Source organism: Protopterus annectens, chromosome 2.part1 (assembly GCF_019279795.1).
Source record: "Protopterus annectens isolate FY-2018-M chromosome 2.part1, PAN1.0, whole genome shotgun sequence".
NCBI classification, from domain to species: Eukaryota; Metazoa; Chordata; order Ceratodontiformes; family Protopteridae; genus Protopterus; species Protopterus annectens.
The window spans coordinates 272,053,522-272,072,625 of NC_056729.1; the positions used below are offsets into that span (position 1 = coordinate 272,053,522).

Genomic DNA, 19,104 nt, shown 5'->3' on the forward strand with positions numbered 1-19,104 from the left:
GCAGTAGGTGAATAACATAGTCCAAGTTTTTTAACAAAGCTTGTTGGCTGTCCGCTTGTATAAGGCAGTCGTCCAGGTAAGGGTATATTTGTATCCCCTGGAGTCTGCAATGTGCAATTACTGATGCCAGGCATTTCGTGAACACTCTGGGCGCAGTAGATAAGCCAAAGGGCAATGCTGCGAATTGATAATGCTCTGAGCCTGCAAGAAATCTGAGGTATCTTCTGCAACTTTGCTGATTGGGACATGCAGGTATGCCTCCTTGAGGTCCAGAGTTACCAGCCAAGACCCCTTGCCCAGCATGGGAAGGAGTTGCTGTAAAGTCAGCATTTTGAATTTTGGCACAATAAGGTAAGTATTCAGTGCGGACAAGTCCAGAATGGGTCTCCATTGGTTTTCTTTTCTTGGAACAAGGAACAGTCTCGAATAAAATCCTTGGCCTTGTTCTGCAGAAGGAACCTTCTCTATTGCTCTTATTTGAAGTAGGTTTGTTATTTGTTTGAGTGCCTCTGCCCTTTGATTTGGTGGCAGGTTTGGCCTGCCATGTCTTGTTGGTAGTGTATGAAAATGGAGTCTGTATCCTTTGTCTATTATGTCCAGTATCCATTTGTCCTTTGTAATATTGTGCCAATTTTGTGAGAATAAAGATAATTTTCCGCCCAAAGGTGCTTCTAATTGAGCCCTGGATGGCGGAGTCAAAGTCAAGTCATTGAGATTGTCCCTGTGGAGCAGTGGAAGGTCCTGCCCCACCTCTCTGGTTCGGAGGCTGCCATTGACATCCTCTGTAGGAGCCTCGAGTTTGCCCTCGACCTGTGCCACGTCTGTTTTTGCCTCTTTGAAATTTGTCTGCGTCTGGAAAGGACCAATGCTTAGAAGGCCAATTCCTGCTGAATCTTGGAGGCTGTACCTGGAGGAAATCTTTGACTGTTTGCACTGATTTTGCCTTTTCCTCTATTTTCTTTAAAACCTCTTGTGCAGTAGCACCAAATAGCTTATGTTTCTCTAGTGGTGCGTCCAAAAGCTTAATTTTCGCATGGTATGGCAATGTTTGTTCCTTTGACCAAGCATGTCTGCGTATGACCGCACCTGTCATTGCTGCTCTACATGAAGCTTCCAATGCGTCATATCCACACTGAAGGAAATGGTTGCTAACCTGCTGAGTATTATGAACCAATTCCTGTAACCCCTTTCTATCTAATGGTTCAGGGGAGGCCAATTTCTTTTGCAAGTCATCCAACATGTATTCCTGATACTGAATCATATGAAATTGACAATTTAATGCTCGCATAGAAAGGGTGGAAGATGTATATACTTTCTTGTCCCACCTTTCTAAAGCCCTAGAATCTCTTTCCGAAGGAAGTGGATTCTTAGCAGTAGTGGAGGAAACCCCTTTAGGCCCCTGAGAAATAGTTTCAGGGTCAGCAGTATGGCCCTTGTACAGAAATCGATGTGTCTGGGACCCTGTAGTACCTGTCTGGCTTGACAGGAGCAGGGGGGAGGGAGTCAGGGGAAACACTAGATTCTAAGTACACATCATCTAAAACATTTAAAACTGCAGGAATAGCTAAGGGTCTATGCTGAGGTAGCTTTAAAAATTCCCTTAACCTTTTCCTAGAATCTGAGTATTCTTGGCCTTGCCATTTGAAGTGTTCCCTCATGGAATGAAGCGTTTCCCCAAAGGAAAACTCCTCAGGAGGAGAAGCAGAGGGAATGGATTCCTCCGCATCAGAATCCTCGTAGGCCGGGAAGGCCTCCTCCTGGTAGTCTGAATGTGCAGAATCACCAGAGGCCTCATCGGAGGACTGGGGATCTACCTGCTCAACCCTAGGCCTCGACAAAATGTGGCTGAGAGCCTCTATCTGGATGTGGCTGAGAACCCCTAATTAAGGAAATAAGGTCCTCAGCTAAACTTAAAATTTGAGAAGCAGAAGTGGATCCCAGAGAAACAGATCTTGGAGGGAAAGACTTAGCCTGTTTGGCAGCCTTAACACGTGTGTAGGCCTTAATGGACAGACATTGGAGGCCTGGCAGCCCCACGTGCTGGAGTAGTCTTATCCACTGAAATGGTGTCAGAAATATCCTGAGCTACGGTCTCAGAGGGGGGAACAGAAACCAGCACCAAGCTGGCCTCCGGCACCGAAGTAACCGGTGGGGCGGTGTCGTCGGTCTGTAGCGGTTGTGAAACCGGCTCAGAAGAGACCGAGACACTCGCGGTGGGCCTAAGCGTGGTGTTGGCAGAGACCGCGGGTGTCGGTCCTTATCCTTCCGTTTTTTAGGTAAATGTGCTGTCGGAAGCTCCGACGGCATGATACAACAGAAATCTTCCCCAAAATAATCCTGTGCAAACTCTGACCGACGCCTAAGAGTGCGTCTATTGAAAGAAGCACAAGCTGTACAGGCAGAGACGTTGTGTTCTGGGCCTAAGCAGGGTAAACAGTAAGAGTGGAAATCCTTATGAGGTATTTGTTTCCCACAAGTTAAACAATTATTAACTTTTACAGTTTTATCTGACATCGGCTGAGGCAAGAAAAGGTCCCCAATGGGGTACTTAGCTTTTTTGAAGACTTCAGTAGCTGAAAACACAGGAGCTGGCCGACCGGCACTTGCGAACTGCTTCTGCTTCGGGCGCCGTGCGGCAAGAAAGACTGAAGAAGATGGCGTCGGCTGACGCATTTATACCCCAGGCGCAGTGACGTCGGGGAAAGGCCGACATCAGCCGACGCCGGACCCAGACTTTGGAATCCGGCCGACCGAAGGGCTGCCTGAGGCAGGACAACCCATATGTCAGGACTGCAGTTGCATCCTTGAAGGACATCCACCTTATTCATAAAGGTAAGATTTGCCCTCAGAGACACCCTGTCTGGGTAAAATATGATAAAAGGCTCTACATCCATGAGGGCCTGTAGCTCTGAAACTCTGCTTGCTGAAGTAATTGCTAGTAGCAGAGCTGTCTTCCATGATAAGAACTTTATATCAGCGGTAGCAGCTGGCTCAAATGGAGGCAGGGTGAGGTTTTCCACACATAATTGAGGTCCCATGCAGGTAATGGTGATCTTCTAGGAGGCCTTAAATGTTTGGCTCCTCTAAGATACTGCTTTAGTAAAGGATGAGAAAAGATTGGTGGCTCTGTGCTGTAATGAGCCAAAATGGCAGAGACATGGATTTTGATTGATGAGAAAGATAGGCCTTTGTCAAGCATCTCAGTTAAGTATTGCAATATCTGAGGAATATTTGGTTCTACTGTATCAGTTCCTTGTGCTTGATTCCAAGCACAGAATCTCTTCCATTTGTCGGCATAAGATTTTCTAGTACTAGGCCTTCTGGTTTTCAAAATGACATCCATCACAGCTTTACTGAGAGGTGTTGTTTGCATGATTACCTGATTAGCCAAGCTGCCAGGTTTAGAGTCTGTAGTTGATTGTGCAGGACCTGATTGGTTTGCTGGGACAGTAGTTGTGGTATTTGAGGCAAGGTCCAAGCTTGGTATTGAGACAAGTTCCTTAGGATTGGGTACCAGTATTGGAGGGGCCAGTCCGGGGCAATTATCATCTTTGGCTTCTCTTGTCTGGCTTAAAGAGGACCTTGGGTATACGAGGCAGAGGAGGAAAGGGGTACACGGATAGGTTTTTCCAACTGAAGGATAGGGCGTCCACTTCCCATGCTTGTCTGTGATAAGTCCTTGTGCAGAATCTTTTCAGTTGATAATTTTGAGGAGGCAAATAGATCCATGTCTGGGCTCCCCCATTTCTCTGTTATCATGCTGAAGACTTGTGGATTTAGTTTCTACTCATGAGGATCCATAAGGTTTCTGCTTAAATCGTCTGCCAGAGTGTTTTGTTTTCCTGGCAGGAATCTAGCTTGAAGATGTATTTGGTAGGTCAAAGCTGTGCCCCACCGTGCCATGGCTAATCTGCAAAGGGGGTACGAGTGTGTGCCCCCTTGCTTGTTTATATACCACATAACTGTGGTGTTGCCCATCTTTATCAGTAGTTGTCCTGGATGAAGCAAGTCCTTGAAGGCTGTTAGGGCATTTTGAACAGCTAGCATCTCTTTCTGGTTGATATGTAGATGCATTTGTTTTGGTGCCCATATGCACTGAATGCATCTTCCTGCCATATGGCCCCCCCAGGCATAATATGATGAGTCTGTTAAGGTTTGGCTGGCAAGGGGTAGAGTGAAGGGCCATCCCATGTTTTGGTGACAGGCCTTTGCACACCATAGGATCTCCTGTTGCAGGCAGGGAATAAGAGGAATCATTGTTTCCAGACTGTGTGAATGTTGACTCCATAAACTTTTTAGGTACCATTGAAGTTTCCTCATATGCAGTCTTGCATATGGAATTAGTAGGATGCAGGATGCCATGAAGCCCAGAGCCTGCAGAATTTGTCTTGCAGAAAACTGGGTTTTTGTTGCCATCAATTTGAAATAAGTAGTCAGTTGCCTTTGTTTGTCTGGTGTAAGGTTTGTCTGGCGTAAGGTAAGCCATCTGGGCAGTTGTATTCAAGCTTGCACCCAGGAATGTTATCTTTTGAGAGGGTACCAGTTGTGATTTCTTTTCGTTTATAGTGTACCCTAGGCATGTTAGTAGCCTTTTCACAAACGCCAGGTGTCAAAGAAGAGTGTCCTTGTTCTCTGCTTGAATGAGACAAGTCGTCCAAATAAGGATATATTTGTATACTTCTTTGCCTGCAAAATGCAATTACTGGTACCAGGCACTTTGTAAAGACCCTGGGAGCAGTAGATAAGCCAAAGGGCAGTGCAGAGAATTGGTAATGCATTAAGCCAGCCTTGAATCTGAGGTACCTTCTGCACGACTGTCTTATTGGGACATGCGGGTATGCCTCTTTTAGGTCTAATGTCACCAGCCAAGCATTCTTGCCCAGCATGGACAGAAGCTGCTGCAAAATCAGCGTTTTGAATTTTGGAATGTCCAAGTATGTGTTCAAAATTGATAAAGCCAGTATTGGCCTCCAGGCCTTGTCCTTTACTGGGTACCAAGAACAGTCTGGAGTAAAAACCTTGTCCTTTTTCCTGTTCTGGTACTGGTTGAATGGCCCCCATTATCCATGAGGAACGTAACCTGTTTCTGTGCCTCTGCCCATTGATTTTTGGGAAGATCTGGTCAACCGTTTGCCATTGGCAGAGTGTGGAAATGGAATCTGTATTCCTGTGATACTATGTTTAGTACCCACTTGTCCTGGGTTATCAACTGCCAATTTTGAGCAAAAAGTGCTAATTTTCCCCTAAGGGTGCTGTCAAAAGATAAGTGCTTGGTGTAGGCAGAGGGAAGTCATTGGGACTGTTTTCTGTAGGTTTGCGCTTTATCTCCCCCAGATTTGGAGGTAGATGTGCCCCATTGCTTTGACCTGTATGAATCTTGCGCCTGGTATCTGGAACCCTTTGGGTGTCTGGATTTGCCCCTTTGAGCTCTGTCTGACACAGGAAAGGTCCAAGTTTTTGTAGGCCAGTGTCTTCTGAATCTTGGTGGCTGCACTTGTAAGAAGTCTAACAGTTTGCATAGACTTAGCTTTGTCTTCCATTTTCTTTAAAACCTCCTCTGCCTTAATAGCAAACAAAGAATCATGCTGTAAAGGTGCATCTAGCAATTTAGCTTTAACATGATCGGGCAAATTTTGTTCCTTTAACCAGGCATGCCTCCTAATCACAGATCCAGTAACTGCGGCCCTGCAGGAGGCCTCTAAGGAATCAAAAAGCACACTGCAAAGTTTGCTTTCCAACTTGTTCAGCTGCATGCAATAATTCCTACAATTCTTTATTTTCTGCACAGTCTGAAATCAACATCATTTTCTGTTTCAGCAATCCCATAACATGTTGTTGGTACTTAAGCATGTGAAATTGACAGTTTTAAGGCCCTGACTGTCAAGGTTGCAGATGTATAAACCTTTTTTTCCCCATCTGTCTAGTGCCCTTGAATCTCTGTCTGAGGGGGTAGATTTTTTTGCTGTCGAGGCCTTAACTCCCTTTGGACCCTGTGAAATAGTTTCAGGGTCAGCAGCAGGGTTTCTAAATAAAAATTTATGAGAGTCAGGGACCCTGTAATATTTGTCAGGCTTGCTGGGAGCCGGAGGTAAGGAGTCAGGGGTCTAGCTTGACTCCGAAAACACATCATCCACAATGTCTAAAACAGGGGGAATGGCTAAAGGCTTCTGCTGAGGGAGAAGGAAATCCCCGAGCCTCTTTTTTCATTCCGAGAAGTTGACTCCCCCAGTGAAAATGCTCCCTCAAAGTACGCAAGGTTTCTCCAAATGAATAATCCTCTGGAGGAGATGCAGATGGAATAGACTCCTCAGCATAAGAATCCTCATAGGGAGGTATAGATAATTCCTGATCAGAAGAGGAATCAGAAGAAATAGAAACCTGATCTGAAGATTCATAATCAGTGTCTTGCCTAGGCCTCTTATCTGGAGGGGGATGGGTACCCCTGATCAAGGTAATAAGGTCTTCTGCCATTTTGATAATCTGTTTTTTAGGCACAGAGGCCTGTGCATGTGGCTCAGGCGTCGGTTTGTTAGATTTAGAAGTAGTCTTTGCCTTTGGTTTTGCAGCTGTCTTCGGTTTGATATATAAATGTTGAGGTCTGAATACACCCTCAGAAGCTGGTGCATGCTCAGCGGCTCCGGATCCATCCGAGGGAGATACATCCGTCGGTCCAATACCTTAAGTATCTTGCGGCATGTCTGACACCACATGGGTGTCGGTAGAGGCCTGCGACTCAAAGGTAGCGGGTATCAGCGGCTGCGAAAGCGTCTCACTGAGTACCGGCGACTGGCTTAGGAGAAGCTTCGTCGTTTCTGGATCTTAGCTGCCTTCCTCTGTCCTTTTCTTTGCGATTTTTATCTACTCCGGTAGTCGGATTGCTATCCGATGACATTTTTGGGTAGTTAAATCTGTTTTCAAAATATTTTGAGGCAAAAATATACCGACGCTTAATAGTGCGTTGGTTAAATCTAGCACAAAACCGACGGCCAGGCACGTTGTGATCAGGGCTTAGGCAAGAAATACAGTATAAATGGAAATCCTTATGAGGTATTTGCTTCCCACATGTAATACAATTATTAACTTTTTCTGACATCGGTAAAAAGCAAGAAAAAGTTTCTAACGGGTACTTAGCTTTAGTGAAGACTTCGGTTCTGAAACTCCAACTCCAATATTTCAATAGTCGGCCGACCGGCACTTGCGAAATGCTTCTGCTTCGGGCACTGCACGGCAAGAAAGACTGATGTAATGGCATCGGCTGCATGTTTTATACCTCTGACGACCTGACGTCATGGAAGAAGGGAAAGCAACCGACGCAGGACCCAAGACTTTGTTAATCAGGCCGACTGAGGGCTACCTGCAAGCAGAGAATCCAAATGTAATGACTGCAACAGAGAAACACGAAGATCATGAAGGCACTGCAACATTCCAAGCAAAGGGCCCATCACATACAGAGAAGAACTCAAGGATCTAAGTTCTTCTGCCAATAAATTAAACTCATTTCTCAACTGCCCATCTTGTCATCAGTGCAAGTACAAGATTTTTATACAGCAGCTCAGAAAAAAAAAAAAAGAAGACTTCACCATAACAGGCAGCATTTTTTTTTTTTTTTTTTTTTTTTTTTTAAATGTCATCTGAACTTCTCGGAACCATTACTGTGGGAGAAATGCACATCTCTTTGATCACAGCCAAATAAACCCTCTTTATTCAGTTTTATAATTTGGAACAGGTCTATCTCAATTGTCTGAAAGAATAAATCGGCTCAGACACAATGAGTCAAAACCGTTAAACAATTTACATAACTAGTTCTGCAGCATTACCCCAAATAGAATTCAGTCATACAAGTAAAGCTACTCACCTGAAGAGTGCTTAATGTTTCATCATAAGAGACTGGAGTAACAGTGCATATAATGACAGTTTTGGCATTGCCACCCAGTGAATTCTGCAGAATTCGAGTCAATTTGCTGTCTCTGTAATTCACAAATCCTCTAGGGAAAATACACACACAATTAATCCAAATGCAAATTCTTAAAGAAGCATTTTACACTAAAACAGTTCAAAATTTTCAGAAAGGCAGTCAAAATGCACTAAGTATTTCAAAGTAATCAACCTCCTTAGTTTGCCAGTTCATATATATTACCTAATTAAAGTGCGTTTAAAATCATTTTTTTTTTTAGAATTCCAGTTAAAGGTAGAGGACTATAAGCATTTTACTGTGTTGCTGTGGTAGAAGTGGAAAAAAATCAGAAGTCAGCAGTGGTAAACATTTCTTTGGTGAAACCAATGAGCATCTATGATGAACTATGAAGTTTGCCTTGTAGACGTGGCTCTAGTAGGCAGCTACCTTGACATAAATCTAATGCAAATTCTCCCATCATATATATCTTACAAATTCTATCACATCAGCATCTATTAGTGCCCAGTAACACAAGTGATTGAATTCACACCACAGTAAATACCATTTCTTTACACAGGGAAGTGAACACAAATCCACACCTTCTCAGTTTCGGTTTGGACAAATGGCAGGACAATAAACATAAGGGACCCTATTTTACAAAATGTATTTGTTATCAGACGCTTGAGAATGACACCGCAGTACAAAAAAATGACTGACTCAACAATTGGCCAAGTTTCTGGTGTCATTCTAAGGGGATCCAGTATCTGTCTGCTTGGGTCAACATCATTGACAGACCTCAATGCTTTGCCAGAGATGGCCTGCATCTGTCACCCCTGGGATTCCAGGTACTGGCCAAGGCTCTTGCCACCCCTATAGTGCCCTTTTTTAGACAGTGTTCCAAAGACCAAATTACCACCATAACAGCTATAAATAAATGCAATCTGAGGGTCATCCTGCTTAATGCAAGAAGTCTAAATCTCACTCTCTCGAAGCACTCCTCAAAATTAGAACATCGACATTTGTTCTGTAACAGAGACCTGGTTTAAAGATGCAGAAAGCAACCCTGCACTATCAGGCTATAACTAATTTTACACCTTCCTGCCCCAAAACATGGACCATAGCTCCAAAGGCAGTGGTGTCTCCATATCCATCAAGGATATGCACACCTCCAGACTAATAGCCCAGCATAATGCATCTGAAATACTTTAGATAAAACTAACACTTGGTAAGATAGTGAACCAGGTCATAGCCTGCTACAGGTCCCCAACCATGTCCCTAGACTCTCAGTCCACGTTCCTAAGCACCCGGGAATCTATCAAGGTCCAATCCAACACTCTCATACTAGCAGACTTCAACTACCCCTCCATCAACTTGGAGAACTACTTAAGCACCAATACACTGGCCCAACGCTTCCTGGAATTCATCAATTTCAATGCCCTGGACCAGTTCATTCTGACCCCCATTAGAGGAAGCAACATCTTTGACTTGGTTATTACTAACATGGGCGGCCACTGCTCTACACCAGTAGTCAATCCCTCCCTGGTCAAATCAAACAAACTAATCACCATGGAACTCCACATCTCACCCACACTCCCAGCAAAGGTAACCACCTCGAAAAACTCCTCCAAAGCTGACTTTGAGCTCTAAAAAACAGAGGTGGCTAACTTCACGGCACCCATGCCAATGGAAAATAGCTGCATGACTGCTGAATCATACACCAATGCACTGTATGAACATATACATAAATGCATGAACTAGCCATACCCAACAGAACCAAGACACTGTTCTCCAAAAAACGGAAGCCAATCTGATGGTCCCCTGCCATAAACTCTACAACAGAAGGAAGAAACTGTTGCAGAAAATGGTGAAGTCCCAAGAGTGGAAAACTCCCTTATTAGCCTCAACAAAAAGTTGAGATTCCTCATCAAATCCTCTAAAGCCAGCTAAGGCGGCAGAATTGCGGCAGACACTAAAAACAATCACAAAGCCTTCTATAGTTATATCATAAACCTCCACGGCAATACCCAGATTTGCTCCGAGTTACTGCACAATGGTACCTCCTATACTGAGCCAACCGATATTGCCAACATACTGGCCAACAGATTTGGTGCCAACTTTACCCCGCTCTCCCATCCTAAAGGACCAATCACAATACCAGAAGAATGCCAGGCACCCAGCATTACTGCAGCACAGGTTAAAGCTGCATTGTCCAAAGCCAAGAATAAAGCTTCCATGGGACCCGATAATATCCATAGCTGCGCTCTACATGAGCTACACAGCGAACTGGCACCACATCTGTGTGCCCTGTCCAGTCACAGCCTCACCTCAGGTTTTGTCCCAACTGAATGGCGCACTGCTACAGTCATCCCTCTACATAAAGGGGGAGCAACTACAGACCCTGGGAATTATCGCCTCATTAGCCTGACGAGTCTGATAGGTAAAGCTATGGAGCGCATCATCATGGACCTGATTAACAGATAGGAAATCTCCAAACTCTATACGCCACACAATTTGGCTTTGTGAAAGGGAGATCATGCTTGCTCAACATGGTTGACTTCTTTGAGTCAGTCACCAGGGCTGTGGATGAAGGTAAGTCAGTGCATACATCCTACCTCAATCTGGCCAAGGCCTTAGATACCATTCCTCACTCAGGAATTATTGATAAACTCGCCAAACTAGGCATCAACCCCTATATCACTGGGGGGGAGGGGGTTGCAAACTGACTCACAGATAGAACACACAGTGTGAAAGTAGTAGATTCCACGTCAAACTGCTGACCAGTCATGAGTGGAGTCCCACAGGGATCGGTTCTGGGTCCTCTCCTGTTCGGAATCTACATCTCAAAAGTCCAGGCCAAAACAGAGGGACTCTGTCTGACCAAGTTTGCAGACTACTGCAAGCTGGGAGCAGTTATTAACTCCCCAGGTGATGCAGACATCCTACAAAAAGCCCTCACCTAGCCCAATGACTGGTGTCGAAACCATGGCTTTAAGCTTAATGCCAGAAAATATCGCCATCCCCTTTGGTAAAAACTCAGTTCCCAAAAGACTCCAGCTATTCTCTGTCTCATATCGCCTACTTAGAGGTGATCGTTGCTTGACTTACAAAGCCATGTCTGACCCAGCTCTGTTAGAAATGCTACATCTAAAGAAATCCCAATCCCTCCGAACCACATGCTCCAGAGACCTCAACCTCATTACCACAATCAACAGAACATGATGGAGGGACAAGTTCCTCACTCAGACTACTCGTGCTCTGGAACAGACTTCCCATACATGTCAAGCAGAGCACCTTGCTGTCCCTCTCCAAGAGAGATCTTGATGAGTGGATGGGTAATAGAAAGTTCACCCCGGGGATCACTCCAGTGGCTCTACTTTACAGAGGCACTGAGAGCTAACGGGCAGCACGATGCCAGGGCACTTCTATGGGCTAGGCTTGTAAAGGCTCCAGGGCCATTAGCCTAGTACACACCTATGAAGTCTGCACCCACTCTACTGCAACATCCACAAATTCATTACTTCTGATGTCCCTTTGAGAAAGGAGCATTCTAAAGAGAAGGTGGAAGGGAATGTGACTAACATGATTCTGGTGTCTGACATCCTATTGATGCTTGAGGGTATAGGACCTTGTGAGATGCTTTTTGCATTAGGTGGGCCATATGTGTGGTGGCATATATATTTAAGGGGTATTGAGGAACACAACCCAAGCATTTCTAAAGAAAATAATCCATGGGTTCGTTATTTTGCATGATAAAATTAATGTTTTGTTATTGTTTTAATGTACATAGTCAACCACTATTTTAGTACTTCAAGTTTAATTGACTTTTTTTTTTTGGGGGGGGGTGTAATCCTTTGTAGTTTAAGAGTTTTGTTTCAGTTTTTATTTTTCAGTCATTCAGAACCTAAACCTCACTGAATGAATGAATGAATGAATGAATGAATAAGCCAACAAAAATACATACACCAAAAGATATGCTTCAGTTAACTACTTGTGCACCATGCATATGAATGCAGGAGTTTGCTCCATAGGGTTGGGATTCTTTGGAAAAACAGCCTCACTCAAACAGGTCTAGTTTATGTTGTCATGAAGGCTGTCTGTGGATGAATGTTTAGCATTAGTACTTCTGAAGTGTATGATGTTAACTAAGAAAGGAGATTTCATAAACTAGAAGGTGTGGTAGAGATTTCCACTTAGGAGCCAGTAAGAGAGACATGCAAGAGGTTTTAGTCTTTCTAGACAGCTAAAAAAACTTAGTTCTTGATGGAGTTAAAGTTTACTAGGCTAACAGCTTAACAACCTTTTACACGCCTAGCCAATATAACCAGACATTACCTAATATATGTTTCCGAGGGGCAACAGGATGGCATAGGTTTGTGCGCCTATGCCTTCAGTATCTTACAGATTGCCTCTGTCCCTAAATGACATAGGCACTACCCCAGAAAATAATAGGCTACCTGCCCTTGTGGGCCATATTCAGCCTAGCCAGTTTCCATTTTATGAGGCTCACACCCTGTACCTTGTATTTGTGACGTAAACACTAACCATTACACCAACCTATTTAGTGGTAAAGTGCTGTGCTACTTCTAGTTGGGCAAGGTATTTATTTATTTTAATTTATTTTACATTTGTTAACCGGGCTAGTCCAACTGGATACCTGTCCATTTTCAGTGGAGGCCCGGGGAGAAAAGCTCCAGTTAAAAAAAACATAGTAAAAAACAGTGAAAAACATACTACAAAAACTTACTGAAATATTTAATACAAAAATTAGAAAAGGCATTAGTAAGAAATAAATTCATCTTAGTTTAACAATATATAAAAAAGGAGTAGGAAAAAAAATGAGTGGGAGAGTTAAGCATGATTAAGTAGTACTTGTGAGTGACAGTGTTAGAAATCAAGAAGGAAGGCTAGGTTAAAGAATGATAAATGCACGGTTGCGGTTAAGAAAAATGTGTTTTGAGGGTATCAGATAATTAGAGAAAAAAAAACAGTCAGGATTGGTACAAGAGCATAACCAGTGGTTAGAGAAGAAAAGTTTTAGGTTAGTTTTAAATAGTGAGAGATTAGGGTTGTCAGTTCTTGTGGTAATTGAGTCCATATTTTACCAACTGAATTAGAGAATATGGAATCACCTGCTAAGTTATTTGATAAGCAAGTATGAATCAGAGCGCAGATTCCTCAAGTTATTGTATGGTCTTATGAAGGTAGAGAGAAATGGAGTGTTGTTGGGTTGGTACAGGGCTTTGTGGGTTATTATAAGTTGGTGAAATTGTAATAGGTGAGGTAATTCAAGCCAGCCTAGTTGTTTTAGATTCTGACAGTGATGAGTCCTGTATAGAGAGTTTGTAGCAAATCTGGCAATATTGTTATATGATTTAGCTAGTTTGTTAAGATTATTTTTAGAAAGATTGGTATATATGGGGGAAGCATATAACAGGGTAGAGATTAAGTGGGTTCTAGCTATAGTGGTTCTGGCTACTGGTGTCAGGAAAGGTTTTATTCTATAGAGGGATCCAAGTTTTTTGTTAATAGATTTTATTGTAGTATTTATGTGAGTGTCAAACTTTAGTTGATTGTCAATTGTAATTCCTAGGAGTTTGGTGGTGGGGTCTGGAGAGATAATGGTACCATTGTTGGATGTAAGCGTAAAATGAAGAGGGGGAGACAAGTGAGAGGGTGTAAAGAGTACTAGCTTGTTTTTTTTTTGGGTTAAGGAGAAGACAATGGTTGGAGAACCATTGTTCTATAGTGGAGAAGGCTTTGTGTGTTAGAGAATGAAGTTTTGTTAGAGGTGAGGCTTAACAAATGATGTTAGAGTCATCAGCATATTGGATGCAGGTAGTGAGTGGATTAGAGAGATGAAGGTCATTTATGAAAATGGAAAACAGTAGTGGACCTAAAATAGAGCCCTGAGGGACACCTATGGAGGTGGGCAGGAGGTCTGAACCAAAGTGATCAGGACAGGATTGAAAACCTATCAGTGCAAAGTTGTATAGCAGAAAGGTAAGTGAACCAGGCCTAGGAGTAATGGGCTGAATTGGACTAAAAAATAGAAATAAGAGAGAGAAAAAAAGAAAAAATAGAGTATACAGAGAGAGGGAGAATTAAGAAAAGTTATAGTTAAAGGGTAAGGTAGAGTTAGGGAGTAGAAGTAGCTATTAATGGAGAGAGGGTGCCATCTAGAGGATAAATGCAGAAATTGCACCTAAGTACACCAAGGGCTAACCCAGGTCTGGGTTGGACTGATGGGAGAAGGGAGCAAGAAAGGTCAGGGGACTAGGTAAGGGGGAAGAATGGAGAAAGGGAGAATAAGAGGGGTTCGGCTGCTGGCTTTCCTGGCAAGGAGCAAGCTAAGCACCTAGCAGGGCTTACAGACTATAGTATTACAAGGTAAGGTAGCAAATACACATACTTCCTTGGATTCCTCTATTGGAAGCTTGGTAGAGGCAGCAGGGTTTGTAGAAATTGCTTAGAACAATAGGCTTATAATGTAGACAATAGTTTAGGTGAGGGTGTCCACTCATGCGAAAAATCACAAGGGGAAAGTCAGGGTGAAAGCTCTAACTACTGGCAGATATGCATCATCTTTTGAGAAATACCTTTTTCAGGGTTTTATTTGGAGAGGTACATTCCAATAGTGCACCAAATTCAGACCCTAACCTAATAAGAAAAGACTAGAGAGATTATGGCATGCATAAACGTGGAACAGAACATAATTTGGCAAGGTAAAATTTCACAACTATAACTGTTACACTATGATCAAAAGACAGTTCATTGTAAGTAAAGCTAACCAAATGTATAAACACAAACCAAGTCACTCAGGTGGGGTCTCATTTACATGGCACTAGGTGGGATAGATGTCTGTCACAAATGCAGCTTTACTACATTTTGGGCATTAAGCTAAAGGCCATTAGTATTGCACCTCAAGTGCAAACTCTGGAAAGCCTCTCTTGGAAGATGCAAGTGTCCATGGGGAAGTCAATAGCATCTCTCAGTTTATAATCAGTCAAACTAGCTTAATCATAGACCTTTGAGATCTATTTTTCACACTGCAAAAGTAGAGGATTGAAGGGGGTATTTGTCCAGGACAGTCCCATGAAGGGCGCTGCCAGTAACATGCCTTTTAGATAAATACTAATGAAATTTCTTACAAGTTTGATCAAGAGCCAATATGCAACCCAACAGATGACATAAATGTTTACCTTTCTACACTCCTAATTTTTCCTATAAATGCCAGCATGAGGAATCATACAGAAGGCATTAACACAACCCAGAAAAGCAGTATGAACAAACTGTCAACAAATTTACTATTCACTAAGCTGACCCAAGATGCATTCTATGATTTTACAGATGATGTTGATAAGGCTAAAGGTATGACTGCTGCCAGAGTCAGTGTTAGAGACACCCTTGGGTGGTGTCACCATGGGAACTATTTACCAGAGGTCAGGAATATAGTTGTTGGAGAGACTAAGGTTTAAAATAGTACAGAGGGTCAGTAATACTGCACTTTGTACTAAACTGGAGACAGCCCGGTACATTGTTTGGGCTTATATAGCTACTGTTTTTGGTTTTAGATACAGCTTCTAGACCTGGTCCACAGTGATCTTGGGGGAAACGGAGTACTGATTCAAGTGGTGGAATACAGATGATTGGTAAAGGTGAATCTGGAAATTAATTTGTCAGCTAGGACACCGGCTTGGATTTTGGGATCAGAACAGGTATTATTGTTAGACCGCAGCTCTCTATTCAGCCTTATGGCCATTTTCGAATTAGGTGGCAACTTTTATACCCTGTCTTAAGTTTTCTAATGGTGTGTTTGAGCTCTTTGCTGGCCTGCCTGGGTATCTTCTTAAGGTGGAAAATGGAGAATCATTTATATGAAGCAAGTAGATTTGTCCCTTTGTTTGTTCATTTAAGAACTCCAACAGAGTTGGCACTCAACACTGGTTTAGATGAGCACAAAAACAAACAAAAAAAAAAATCAGACTTTTATATAACAGCACAAAGTGAGGTGCTTTTGAATATCTTCAGGCCCAGAGTGAGGTGCTTTTGAATATCTTCAGGCCCAGAGACAGGACTACTAGGTTGGCTTTAGACTAATCACTCAATATTGTAGCTATACTGGGGCAGTAGTGTGCAATTTCTGATGCAGGATAAAATAGCTTAGAGATGCACTTTTCAAACTTTAGTGCAAGAAATCTGGACAAAACCCAAAATAATGGGGGGTGGGACAGAAACCCAATAATACAGACAGATTTTAAATGTTGCTCTTACAAACTTAAAGCTGCTACAGAATTACCTGATTTATGTTATGCGATTTCTGAAGGACATGAAGTCCGCAACTCAAATGTGTGTCACTTATTGACTTCAATATTCAAAGATTTTCCAGAAAAACACAAATTTTATGAGTAAAGGAGTAAAAATGAGGCAAAAAATCTGGACACTTGAAAGGAATGTTTGGTGGTCAAATTTGATTAAATACTAACATCATTCCCTCCTTGAGTTGGCAGAGGCAACATTTGTATAGACAAAGTCAAACATCAGGAACAAAATAGGATAGGACCACCACAAAATGAAACATAAAACAAAATTTATTGCAGATGAATAAGCGCTTTCACGTGCTGCCAAGGCACGCTTCTTCAGATTTCACTAAACCATTCAAATTACATAATATATATATATATATATATATATATATATATATATATATATATATATATATATATATACACTCCTTCTAAATCAATCAATTGAGCATCAATTCAGCCAGAGCAAACCTATTAAAACATCATTAATCATCCATTAAACATTCACTACTGCATCACATTGATGTGAAACTAAATAAAATTCATTTAAATAGAGTCAATAGGGTTATTTAAAAATCACAAAGTTAGCTATGCATTTTATATAGTTACTACAAGTAAATAAGACATACAACATAAAAATAATATAAAAATAAATACAAATAGTAATCTTCCTTGTATAAAAACACCATAATATATAAAACATAGAACGAAACATGAAAATCCCATACTGCCTTAAAATGCACAATTAAATACATGAATAAATATACCCATATATTATGAATACAATATAAACCACAATCAACTAATTGATCATTAATATTAACATGTCAATCTATAAACTATTTAATAGAAAATATATGTCTTAAATACTATTAATTACGGATATAAATGCTACATGTATCTATAATAATTTATAATGGCTAAATATGACCATTAGCTAACTATCAATATTTACGAGCAGCAAGTATAGGTTTTATACTAATAACTTGATTAAGGCCAGGATCCACATGTGCTCATAGTTTAAAAATCCAGCATAACTCTACTGACTCTAAATAATTCATATTATCCCTACCCCTCTTATTCTTAGTGACAAACTGTAATACCCTAAACTTAAAACAATGGTCTGTATAGACCGCAATATGCTTAGCTAGTGCATTCTGCTGGTTCTTCCTTCCAATATCGTACATATGATTGTACACCCTATCTTTTAATTTCCTCGATGTCATTCCTACGTAAAAAGCTGTACATTTCATGCATGTCACTAAATAAATGAGATTCATATCATCACATGTTGCATATTGCCTAGGTACAAATACATAGTCAATTGTGGGGTGAACAAAATGTTGCACATCTATAATAAAATTACACATCTTACATTTGTTACATGGAAAAGTTCCGGACTGTACCCGTTTCCTAGGTATTATGTGTCCTGTTCCATGTGAGAATGTTCTCTACATAATATCCTTTTGAGATCCCTACTATTCCTATATCTAAACATAGGTGACTCTCCTATAATGTTCAGAGTAGAAGAGTCAACAGTAAGTACATGCCAATTTCTCTTGATGATATCTACTATCCTTTTATTATCATTTGCGTATCTGGTTATAAATGCAATCCTGGAACCATTAAAAACTTTGTAGATGACATACTAATTTGTAGATGACATACTAATTGTATGGGATGGGTCTAAAAGTGAGTTTATAGATTTCCTTATGTACCTTGAGGGCACCAGTGATTTTCTTAGATTTACACTAGAGACTTCCCACACAGAGATTAATTTTCTGGATATTACTTTGTCCATACAAGGAGGCAAGTTAATGTCAACCTTATACAGGAAAAAATGTTGGAAAAATACGCTTTTATTATTCAACAGTATGCATCCTAGGCATACGTTTCCTGGGATTGTGAGAAGCCAGTTTACAAGAATAGCAAGGTTATGCAAGAATCAACCAGATAGACAGAAGGAATCAGATCTGATGGAAGATCTATTCTTGCAAAGGGGCTATGACTCCAATATGGTGACAAGGATTAGATCTGAAATCTTGTATGAGGATAGACCCACTGTACCTAGCAACACATATAGTTGTCATTCGAAGAAAATGGTCAAAGACATTAGAGATGATGTTAGGATTACAATTACTTATGCTAATGACAATAAGGCATTGAACATCATCATATGTAATAACTGGAAGTTATTGACTGTAGATGATCAGACTAGGAAATTAGTGGGTGATAAACCTAAATTTGCTTATAGAAATCATAAGAACTTAAAAAGATTATTGTGCCATAACCCTAAGGTTGACATTGATCCTGTACTGAACATCGCCTGTAAGTTAGGCACATATTCATGTAGGAAGTGTAATATGTGTAAGTATATAACTGACGATCAGGTGTTTGTGCATTCCCAGTTCAAATATACATTTACGCCCAAGGTTTTATGCCTCCTGTGACACGGAAAGCGTCATATACTTAGCAACATGTAATACTTGTCATGCATTCTATGTAGGACTCACTAAGAGAAAGTTGAAACAAAGAATGTACAACCATTTGTATGATATTAAACAGCATAGGGAACAGAATGCATTGGCAAGACATCTTATAACCTATCCTGATCATTTTTTCAAATTCAGAGTCCTACAAATAGTTAAGTGCAGCAGTAGAGGGGGTGATCACATGAATCTATTAGAGAATGTTGAATTACAGTGGATTTTTAGATTAAGGGCCCACTTACCCCCAGGCATCAACAATTATGTGTCTATTAAACCTGTTTTGAAAAATAGTTTTTTATATTTTTATATTGATTATGTTTTAATGTTAGTCAGCCATTTTTCATTGGGCTTAATGTTTAGGCTTGCATTGTATGTGTTTGCACTATACTCTAGATGTCTAAGTATAGTTATTATTGTT

General features: G+C 41.3%; 1 protein-coding gene across 1 annotated transcript in view; it reads right to left on the minus strand.

Moving 5' to 3' along the window:
- CENPE (centromere protein E) overlaps positions 1-19,104 on the minus strand; it is a 3,008,010-nt gene that overhangs the window by 2,422,959 nt on the left and 565,947 nt on the right. Inside the window, exon 11 of the mRNA XM_044063442.1 lies at positions 7,856-7,985. Coding sequence (XP_043919377.1) covers positions 7,856-7,985 — 130 coding nt within the window. The remainder of the gene's footprint in view (positions 1-7,855; positions 7,986-19,104) is intronic.